Source organism: Notolepis coatsorum (assembly GCF_963971535.1).
Source record: "Notolepis coatsorum genome assembly, chromosome: 11".
NCBI classification, from domain to species: domain Eukaryota; kingdom Metazoa; phylum Chordata; class Actinopteri; order Aulopiformes; family Paralepididae; genus Notolepis; species Notolepis coatsorum.
In genome coordinates, this window is record NC_140175.1 from 45,681,750 (window position 1) to 45,693,965 (window position 12,216).

Consider the following 12,216-nt stretch of genomic DNA (forward strand, 5'->3'; position numbering starts at 1 on the left):
CTACTACTTATCGATTCCCCCCCCCACCCCTAGTGGATACAGGGTGGGGGATCCATAGCTTCACAGTCCTATACAGTCCAGTATCTATATACACTATAGATACACTTAAAGTATAGATACAAATACAATATAATATAAAAAAGTACAAACACAAGATAGTCCAGTGATGAGAGTCCAGTGATGGGAGTCTCTAGTTCTCAAGTCCCGAATTCTGACAGTGATATTCTGGATTCTGGCAGCAGATCCGGCCGTCCGAGCCCTTTTTTGTAGAGCCTGATGGCTGCCGGTATAAAGGACCAGCCCAGACGGTTTGTGGTGTGTCGTGGGGGGGTATGAGTCTTAGGCTCAACGTGCTCTTCATTCTGGCTAGCTCCTCGTAGAGGGGGTGAGAGGGGTTCTCCAGGTCTTGGTAGTTGAGTAGATGTTTGTGCTCAATGCAGCCACTGACCTGTATATGCAGCGGGGAAAAGGATAATTGAACTGTTAGCTTGTAGGATATAATCTTTACTTTCAGCTTGTAGGATCTTTACTCGCACATGTATTCCTAAAAGATTTTTCTGGTTTGCACACTATTTGCATCTATTTTAGTCGCAAATGCAAGTGACACACTCGCACTGGCGAGCCCTCTAGTCTAATGGGTACTTTTTATTTCTTTTTTCCAATGACCACTGGGCCTACAGATGTATCACTGTATGGTCTGGAGCTGGGTCTGCTGACCATGCAGAAAGGAGAGTTCTCCCGGTTCCTCTTTCAACCCGAGTATGCTTACGGGGAGATGGGTTGTCCTCCACTCATCCCACCTCACGCCACCATACTGTATGAAGTGCAGGTTCTTGACTTCATGGACTCGGCACAAGTGGACGAGTTCGATGCACTGAGCCCGGTAGGTAGTCCAGCGATGCCCTTTGGTTGAACAGTGTAAGTATTGGCGTGCCGGCTTTCTGGTGCAGGAAATTACACGACATACAACAATCTGTTGGGAAAGCTCACACTTGGCATCATGGACTACCTGGAGAAGAGTTGCAAATGTGTTGTTTCTTTAATCGTTTTATTGGGTAATTTCTCCTCTCCTCTCTCACCCCGGCCTCTCTCTCTCCTCAGGAAGAGCAGAACACTGTGTCCCTGTCCACGCTTCTCCAAGTGGTCGACACCCAGCGCAGTTTTGGCAACCGCTGCTTCTACCAGAGCCGTTACGACGACGCCAAAAATCGCTATAAAAAGGTTGCTATAACAGGCCCTGGACTTAGTGTTCACTTGACTCCATATATCTATTTTCAGAATGGTGTTACATAAAGTAACAAAGTGGTAATGAATTCACTAGAGAGAGAGAGAGAGAGAGAGAGAGAGAGAGAGAGAACTGATTTTTACAGTCTATGGAACGCACTCAAGAACGTCAATATTGATAGGATGACAGACATCCTTTTATTCGTAATAGTGGATATAACTCCAGTCCTTGGACATAATAACTGCTGATACCAAGTACTGATCCAGTCCATAATGAACTGTATAGATTTAGACCATCAGTTTGGAGTCATTGGAAAAAGATGATTGAGATATATAATCAATGTTTCTCCATTAGAGAGATCTAACATGTTAAGAATGCCGCAAATCAAAGTCTGGACACTATTGTATCACCATATGTGTCTTCAGGGCTCCAGACTAACTTTTTACATTGGTTGCACCAGTGCACCTAACTTTTTCACATAATTTAGGTGCACCCAAACATTTTCACTGCGCCCACTTTGACTACCTAGGATGGCTTAGAGTAGACGACAGAGTACAGCAACTTGCAATGGGCCTGGTCTACAAGATACACTACACCACACAGGTACCCATGTACATGTTGAAATACTTCCCAAAGGTCAGTAAATACCACGCCCACAACACCAGAGGGAGTTCCACAAATCATGTGCACAAACGAGGGACTAAACACATTTCGCAATTATGCCACAACAATGTGGAACGCCCTACCCACAGCCGTAAAAATATGTGAATCCCTACATTCAAAACATCCCACCTACGGGAGGCTGCAATTCGAAACTGGCCACCGTAAATGTCCAAACCCCCCCCTCCTAATAGACAGTCTCCTCCCCATCATATGTATATATTCCCTGTTAGGATCTATGGGTAACAGTACTGTATATTTGCATATCGTATGTAACAGTACTATATACTAGGGATGCACGATATTGATTTTGACACCGATACCGATAACTTTATGCTCCTCAAGCCGATATCGATAACCGATATTTATTTTATTATAATTTTCTTTTTAAATGTATATATATATATATATATATTTTTGATACATTTTTTTCTTTCTTTTTAGTATTTATAAGCTCCGACGTCATCGGTACTGCTATCGGTACTTTGAGGAATTTAAACGTCGCAAACTAATCTTGTTGGCCGTTTTCTATATCTCTCCTGCCTCGGTGTCTCTGCCTGCGCGAGGAGCGGGCTGTGCTCACGCACGCACGCACGCACCGCACGCACGCACGCACGCACGCACGCACGCACGCACGCACGCACACACACACACACACACACACACACACACGGGTGCTGCCGAGTACAGACAGCTCTGCTCTCATCATGGCGGACAGAACGAAACGTTCAAAAGTCTGGGTCTATTTTACTAAAGTCGATGCTGACAACGCTCGTTGCCACAAGTGCAACAAGACATTTGCCAGTAATGTATAAGCGCTGGTACTTGTCAATGTGGCTGGCGGGGAGCTAACGTTATTAGCCTGAGCTCCGAGTAGAATAATGGCCGACAATCCGGAGGTAAATAAACGAACGAGAGCTTCTGATTGGTGGTAAGAAGAAGAGGTGGGTGCAAGCGGTGGGACGTAATTGGCAGATCGACTGTCTGCCTCCGAATGTAACGTGACTACATCACAGCCAAGAAAGGGAGCGCTGGATTTGTGAAAAACTCCGTTCCTAAACCACACGCTGTCAGTCGTACCACAGTACTGGCAAAACGGGAGGAGGCTATAATAAAAACAAGCGCCCTTCATCCAAATCCACCCACACCGGATTTCTTTTAACCAAAACATTTATTATATATTATCGGAGCTATCAATAACGTTATCGGGATGACGTCATAATTGCTGATATCGGCCCGATAATTATCGTGCATCCCTACTATATACCTGTATGTCATGTATGTCCCTATGCCATAAATGTCATGTCATGTATGTTGTGTATGTCATAAATGTTGCTGTGAATTGAGGGTGGGGCACCCTGATGTGGACAGGGCGGGCGACGGGCGTCTTTCTCTGGTCTGCATCCCCTTGACAGTTGTGTGTATTGAGCCGTGTGTTGTGCACATTCTCCAGTCTGTTGAATAAAGTTTTCATTCATTCATTCATGCACCTCCCTCGGGTATTTTATGGCCACTTCCGTCCGCGCCTCACTTGACTTGACTTACTCGCATTTTCTTTCTTTTTTTGCAAGAGTCTTGACTTTAGGCACATAGCGAATGATTGAAGGCTTTATTTGGCAGATTGCAGAGTGGGTACAATTAGTGTTGTCACGATACTGGAATTTCGACTTCGATACGATACCTTGAAAAGTATCGATACTTTCGATACTTTCAATACCAAAAAAAAAAAAAAAAAAAAATCTTTTTATTATAATTTTTCTTTTTTTTTAACAAATTTTGCTTTTGTTGCTGGTTGATTCTCCTCAGCTTCTCTCTGGTACTATACGAGAAGATAAATACACTTTTAAAACCCTTTGTTTATCTTTAGATCAGAGAGAGAGAAAGAGAGAGTGGCTGCTGGAGATTTTAGGTCTACTGAGCGCACCTTCCTAGTTATGACGAGAGAGAGAGAGAGCGAGAGAGAGAGAGAGAGAGAGAGAGCGAGAGCGAGAGATTTATCCGGAGCTATGCTCGGAGCATTTATTAGCGTTACGCGTGTACTGGTGTAGGATGGGCTCCGGCTCCGCTCGACCGAACGTTAGCAACGGGGTAGTTGTGTCGAGTTCATGCGTGTACTGGTGTAGTGGGCTCGGCTTGACGTTACTCCGTTTCCATGAAGTGATAGGTGGCCAGCTAGCTAGCATTAAGCTAACGGAGGAACGACAGCTAACGTTAGCTAATAATAGCGTTGTTTACAAACTGAAGACAGGGCTGCCTGCCCGGCTGTGAGGGGGAGGAGGAAGAGAGAGAGAGAGAGATTTCTTCGGAGCTATGCTCGGAGCATTTATTAACGTTACATAGCATAGCATAGCTCCGGAGAAATCTCTCTCTCTCTCTTCCTCCTCCCCCTCACAGCCGGGCAGGCAGCCCTGTCTTCAGTTTGTAAACAACGCTATTATTAGCTAACGTTAGCTGTCGTTCCTCCGTTAGCTTAATGCTAGCTAGCTGGCCACCTATCACTTCATGGAAACGGAGTAACGTCAAGCCGAGCCCACTACACCAGTACACGCATGAACTCGACACAACTACCCCGTTTCCAACGAGGAGGCTGCAGCAGGCAGCAGCTTGTGTCTGTTGCTCTGAGCGAGGAGGCGGAAGGGCAAGGCTCTGGCAGCGCGTCTGTCTGTCAACAACTTGCGGGAGCAGCCAGCTGGTACCGATACTGCAGAAAGTATCGGTACTTCGGGAAATGAGTATTGAAGCCGTTTTAAATATTCAGTATCGATATGTATCGATACTTCGATATTTTTGACAACACTAGGTACAATACAGTGCGGCTCGGTACGCGCAGTTGTTGGGGGGGGATGCAGACCGGAGAGGGATGTTTGTCTTGTTTGCATCGGGGTCACCCATTTTCAATTCATGGTGAACATTGCTGCGGTTGAGTAGTAGTACCTACTTACTGGTCATGGCGGAGGCTTCAATAACGTTTGAATGATAATCCATTTTGTGAATCCATTTGTTGAAACAACTTTGTTGGCCGACAGCTCCTGCTACCTTAACGTTAGCTGCGCTCTAACGTTACATAGCTTAATTAGCGTGCATAACATACCACTGTAACTAGGGATGCTCGATATTGGCTTTTTTACCGATATTCCGATATTGTCCAACTCTTAATTTCCGATACCGATATCAACCGATATCAACCGATACCCATATATGCAGGGTTCCCCCCCCCCCCCCAAAAAAACTAAATAATTTCAGGTAACTTAAATAATTTCACTGGATATATATATAACAAATATTGTTATTGTTTTATTTTCTTTTAAACCGATACCGATATTTTCCGATATCACATTTTACTGCCGATATCGGCCGATAATATCGGTCGGCCGATAATATCGGACATCCCTAACTGTAACGTTAAGCAGCTTGTGTTCCGCTGGGAAAGCATCACTGACTGCATACACTTTGTTTAATCCAAACGACCATTCAGAAACGTTGTATTATGAAACCAGTATGATTGTTCTCTTCATTTTTATTTTATTACGAGCTACTAAACTAAACATGTGGTGTCGCACAATGGAAGTGGACACGGTTTCAGGTTTCACAGTCGCGCATGGCTTTTTTTGTTTGTCCCGTCATTCAGTGAATAACGATCAGAGCCAATCAGAGGCAGATCGGCGCTGGTCTTTGCATAATGCACGTGTTAGAACTAGGGATGCTCGATATTGGCTTTTTTACCGATACCGATATTCCGATATTGTCCAACTCTTAATTTCCGATACCGATATCAACCGATATCAACCAATACCGATATATGCAGGGTTTCCCCCCCCAAAAAACTGAATAATTTCAGGTAACTAATAATTTTACTGGATATATATATAACAAATATTGTTATTGTTTTTCTTTTTTTTTAAACAGATACCGATATTTTCCGATATCACATTTTACTGCCGATATCGGCCGATAATATCGGACATCCCTAGTTAGAACCAATCAAAGGCAGAGTTTTTTTCAAATTTTTATTTTGACCGCACATGGCCGGGAAAAAGACGCTACACACATACACACAGACAGACAGACCTGCTGGGAGGTGCACCAGTGCGACGGAAAACATCCAGTCGCACTGCACTGATATTTGTGACCAAAACAGGCGCACTCTGCAGCCCTGGGCCCTATTCCCCGTACCTGGTTCAACTAAGTCGATCAAGAGTCCCATTATCCAGATTCAGTTAACCCGATGTTTGAAGCCGGGATTTTCCTGTTCCTCAAACGCTGATTCAGTCTCGTTAACTCGAACCAGACTTGAGACTCTGGATAATTGCGCGCGGCCGCTTCAGTTGAAAAGACAGCAGTGTCGATAGCAGAAATCCTGACCTTCTAACGGCATTGATTGATTGATTGTTTTAAAACTTTATTAACAGATTGCAGGCGGCTCAATAGCCTCGCCGACAAGTTAAATGCATAATCTATAGGCTAATTTTAAATCCCTCATTACCCCAATCAATCAGATTATATTTCTTTAAACTTGCCTGCTGGCAGTAGGTTTATGGAATGGATAATCAAATGAGATCTTGCTAGCGAAAATAATTAGTTCAACTGTTTCAGAATAAGGATACGGCTCTCTTACCCATTGATTGATGTATGGTGGATGTTTTACTCATCTGCACTGTGGTGTGACGGTTGGTCGTTTTGACTTTCACGCAGACGACCCGCGTTCGAATCCCCCCTTCTTCTAGTCTTTTTCTTCTTTTTGCAATGTAGGAATAATTCAATTTGGTGCACGTTGAGAGCTATATAAAGAATGACATCCTCAATGCATGTAGATTTATAATATTTTAACTTAAAACTAGGCTACTTTTGCGTATAATCATTAATATTATATTCCAAAAAAATTATATTGGAAACGCAGGGTTTCGAACTCGGGTCGCCCGGTTGACAGGATTAAGCACTAGCCGTTGGACCACTGTGCCAGACGGGATATATCCATTGTGTATCCATCAATGGACAAGAGACCCGTGTTTCGAATATTTTTATTTTTAATGAAGTTTTATCTCTTTATTCTCAAATGCATTAATGTGACGTCAACGGCTCATTCAATTTCTCAAATCCGTCAAACAGCGCATCTCATCAGACATTTTAATCCCAGTTACAATATCACAATAACGTGTGAGTGATGATACAATTCAACAATCCTCAGAGTCCTCGTAATTCATAATCCACAACCACAATCCACGCATAGACACTTCAATTTTATGCTTGAATGAAATACAATCCGGGCTCTCCGTTAAGCAAATCTACAGCGGAGAATATATGAAACTAATCAGTCATTAAAAATATCCCCGCGGGATTCACATTTGCAATGCACCGTTATTAAAATAACCACATGCAGCGTGTATCGCACTCCGAGCGCCGTATATGACGTGCATTATTTTATTTAGGACAAAGTAAATCTATAGGCTGAATATGATTTATTATCAGCATTTAGTTCTATTATTATACATTTCAAAAGCCCCCTCTAGGAAAACGAAGCACAGAAACATAATTCAGAATGGTATAATGCAGATCTAGACTGTGAGAATCATTTCAGGAAGCGAGCTGGCATTTCTTTGCGGGGGCGTGGCCATGGTTCATCCAGCTAACTGAACTTAACCCTGCTCTCGACCAGGCTCAAACTTTTTGATCTGTTGTCATGGTGATTTAGACAATCGAGCGTCGGGGAACAGAAAGGTCCGGCTTAAGTCAGGCTATGCTGGAAATTATCCGGCTAACTCAGTTAGCCAGGTACGGGGAACGGGGCCCTGGTCTTTGGTTTGACAGTATCACCATATTTGACTATTTTGTTTAACGGTACAAATTGCAACATGATATGATTTTTTTTTATTTACGTCATTAGCTTGGAATATAATTGTCATGGTGCTATTTTATTCAAAATGGTTAACTTTTTTTAATACTATAGCAAGAGACGCTTTTTTTTTTTTTTTTTTTTACTTTGACCAGTCAGCTGGTTCTTTTAGCGTTTATCGCTTTTTCTGGTCAAGCATGACCGACAGAAACAGGTTGAATGGGGTATAGATCGGGGGAAAGACACTCTGAGAAAATACGGCGAGTCCGGGAGTCGAACTCGTGTACCCCAGATCCGTGACACGCACGGTTGTCCCCGACGCCGAAATAGCGTCCGAGGTACGCGGTGAGCTACTGGAGCTCCCCTCAAGAGACGCTTTTATATATAGTATGTATATTTTTTTCATGTATATATTGTGGATGACTGTATAGTAAAAATCCATTCCTTGGCATGGATGCATGATGGTAGACCTCCCAGGCCCTTAAATCAAGTAACTTTGCTTTGAGTTCTAGTATAGTACACATTTATTGGTATTGGTAGTATTGGGGAGATTCTCTGATAACGATGCCCTATTTTAGCCTGGTATCGGACTGATATCTAGTACCAGTATGGGTGCATCCTTAGTAAATGCAGCGGGTGTTGTTCTCATGACCTCAGGGATTAAAGCGCTCCGCCTTGAGACGGATTTCCGTCAATTTGATTCAGAGTCGTGATGGATTTTCCGTCAATTGGCTACCTGGTATAATATGATTTGTAGTTGCATACAGATTGCAACTAAATTGAGCCAATCAGCGTCTTCAAATATGATGAAAAAAGGATATTTTTTTCTACTGCAGGATATTGGTGTGGGGGTGCATGGACTGATATTGACGAACAATAATGGACGCAGCGACTCGAGATACAGGATTCCACTAATAGTTCGTCGTCGGAAATGTATAATAATCGCAGGATACATTCAGACAGTGTTCGATCTAACTAAATGGATTTATGGACACATTTATGCCCGGACCACAAAGCTTATCGAAGGGTTAGTGCGACGCCTCTACCGGTGAGTCTCAGCCTGTAGTGCTGTCAGACCCTGATACGGGTTGTCTTTTCCTTTTAGCTAACGCTATTAAATAAAAAATATACAGTGGAGGTTAAAATAAGAATATGACGGGAGATGTTTTTTACATGACGCACCCCCGCGGGATTGACTTTACCATAAATCATAGGCTGATATACGCTACATTCTCTTTAAACATATAAATGTTACATGACAAAAGTAATAGATTTAATCACTTTTATTCTTTTAAACTTGGTCTGATCGACCTTCAGCATACATAGACAATGAACAAGCAGCTAGATCCAGTAGCTGAAACGCATTCACATCATCAGGCTGTCAGAAAACACATCCTGCATTAGGCCTGCTTTAGTGGACACAACCCAAACCAAACAACTTATTTCTCACGCGTTGATCTACCTCTGATACTCATCGGAACCCGTATGAGCGCGGAAACTTGATTTACGTTTAGCTAGTAATGCTATAAGCATGGACACGCGCAAGCTAGCCACAAGACTTGCATTCGTGCTCTCCAGCACACAGCCTCTCTGCCTGGCGTGACAACCACAACAGTAGGGTCTATAGTCAGTCAGGACAGTAGGCGCTACAACACAGTGGTCTATAGTCACAGTCAGGACAGGCTCTACAACACAGTGGTCTATACTAGTCACAGTCAGGACAGTAGGCTACAACACTGGTCTGTAGTCACAGTCAGGACAGTAGGCTCTACAACAGTGGTCTATACTAGTCACAGTCAGGACAGTAGGCTACAACACTGGTCAGGACAGTAGGTGCTACAACACAGTGGTATACTGTATAGTCACAGTCAGGACAGTATGCTACAACACTGGTCTGTAGTTACAGTCAGGACAGTATGTTCTACAACACAGTGGTCTATACTAGTCACAGTCAGGACAGTAGGCTACAACACTGGTCTGTAGTCACAGTCAGGACAGTAGGTTCTCTGGAGCGTAACAGTAAGAAGCATTTTGTATGAAAGTATTCTGTACTTCTGTATGACAACTATTAAAGAAACTTGAAACTTGAAAACTACAACACAGTGGTCTATACTAGTCATAGTCAGGACAGTAGGCTACAACACTGGTCTGTGGTCACAGTCAGGACAGTAGACTCTACAACACAGTGGTCTATAGTCCAAAGACTAGAGGAACCTCTGGATGCAGAAGACTTGTGGATTAAGTACAAGACACATACATTTGAAATCTATATTTTATGTTATGCGTGCATAAAACCCAGAATTATGATTTTTCTGTATGTAAGTTTCACTTTATTTTTTGTAAAATTGCATTATGTATTAAAGCACTGTTTCCCTTGTTTAGTTCCTTGTTCAAGTCATAAGCTTGTTCAGTTGTCACAATGTAAACGTGCACTGAAAAGTTACAGTATGTAGATTCAGTTTTATATGAATTGAAAACGGCATTGATATTACGTAAAAGCAAACTGGCAATAGAAAAGATGTTCAAAATAATCTAGTTCCCTTAACACTTTGAGCGCCAGACCCGAGTATAGTCGGGTTTTGGTCGTTATTTCTTTTATTCGCTATTCCCATTCATAATCCATCCAGGAAGACTGTGCAGGCTGTCCTGAATGGGTCTGAGATCGCAAACGTCCAATACCGCCGCCTGCCGCCTTGCAGCCGGTATTGCCCGTCGATCTAAAAAGTCCGGTCCGGGCTTTCCTAGTCGGGCAGGAGTAACGTTTATAACACATGGATTGAGGATAATCAAGCACTTCTGGTTCATGTTCTTTGGTGGATTATGTTGGCAACACGATCAACATCAATACTTGGAATGGCGATCGGATAATTGGAATATTCTTTTTGGAGCTCATCCTAGTCAAGGTAAGGGCTATATGGTATCAATCTTGCGTTGATCGAAGAATCCCTTCCCCGTGATCGCAGCTTATGTTTGTAATGTACTGTGTAACATATTCTGTTGGTGACGATCGAAGCATAGAACCCCCCCCCCCCCACCCTTTCATGCATGCATGATGAAACATAATACCGATAATATAGCGTTGATTTCAGATTGATTGTTGATCCAGGCGAGGAACGCCACGGTTTCTAGTGAAATGCACTATGCTGCGTTTTCTGGGATTACACAGGATTACTCTAAAACTATACTCATATTCACCACGGTATAAAACGGGAATGTATGGATGAGAAAATAATTTCTTTTTCACAAATTGAACGATAGATACTCAATGTCAAATGGGCAATAGTTTTATATCCATAGCTATGATATTTAATATAGTTTTAGCCCTGCAAACACCGCCATATATCCCTATTCTTTAAAGCGCTGGCATTCTTACTACACTGCCCACAGCGACCTCTGGCGCTGAAAGTGTTAAAACGCTAACGCTATGAAAAAATATATACAGTGGAGGTTAAAATAAGAATATGACTTGGCCTGAAAAAGTTCAGTCAGGAGATTTTTCTTTCTTTAATCCCTGATGAGTTGTCCTTCCGCGTTCGGTTTGCGCGGCCTGATTGGCCACTGACTCTTCTCTCAGCGCCCAATCGCGTTGCGCCTAGCTTTCAGTTCCACAGCCCAAGTCATCGCCCATTTCCTCGTATTGTTTCATCTCTCTATATTAATGTAACGCGCTATTCATATCAATCGACATCACATCAATATATAAATAACGTATTGTTTTCATCTCTCACATCAATAGTCCTCGCCCATTTCCTCATATTGTTTTCATCTCTCTATATTAACGTAGCCCATTTCCTCGTATTGTTTTCATCTCTATATTAACGTAGCCCATTTCCTCGTATTGTTTTCATCTCTCTATATTAACGTAACACGCTATTCATATCAATCGACATCACATCAATATATAAATAACGTATTGTTTTCATCTCTCACATCAATAGTCCTCGCCCATTTCCTCGTATTGTTTTCATCTCTCTATATTAACGTTAGGCTGTAAAGATCTGTTCTATAGGCTATATTTAGTCTAGTTTATTAGACATAAAGCATTTAAAAATACTTTGATTAGTCTACATCAATAGCACATTGTCAAGGTTGACAGAATAAAGTTCCAGCACGGTAGCTATTGAGTTAGTATATTGTGCAAGGCGGTAGCAGTTTTAGTATATTGTGCACGGCGGTAGCGAGTTGAGTGATAGTGAGTTGAGTGATAGTTAGTTTTAGTATATTGAGCGAGTGTATTGAGTGAGTAGTTAGGCGATAGTAGGGCTAACGCGATTGGGCGCTGAGAGAAGCGTCAGTGGCCAATCAGGCCGCGTAAACCGAACGCGGAAGGACAACTGCCTTGGGGAAAGTATTCACGCAGCCTGGCCGCGTGAATATTAAAGGCAACCAACTTGTGTTCGGCTTTTCTCTGATTGGCCGCGCCCCCCCGCCCCCACGCGCAGGCAAGCGCAGCCGTCCCACGTCCCAAATGAAATCCAAAGAGCAAGCGCGGCAGCGCGGG

At 42.9% G+C, this 12,216-nt stretch overlaps 1 protein-coding gene across 1 annotated transcript in view; it reads left to right on the plus strand.

Annotated features, from left to right (window-relative positions):
* Positions 1-12,216, plus strand: part of fkbp6 (FKBP prolyl isomerase 6) — a gene marked incomplete at its 3' end in the record, with an annotated part of 52,470 nt that overhangs the window by 18,323 nt on the left and 21,931 nt on the right. The window contains exons 4-5 of the mRNA XM_084324920.1: positions 681-883; positions 1,102-1,221. Of these exons, the coding sequence (XP_084181046.1) occupies positions 681-883; positions 1,102-1,221 (323 nt within the window). The remainder of the gene's footprint in view (positions 1-680; positions 884-1,101; positions 1,222-12,216) is intronic.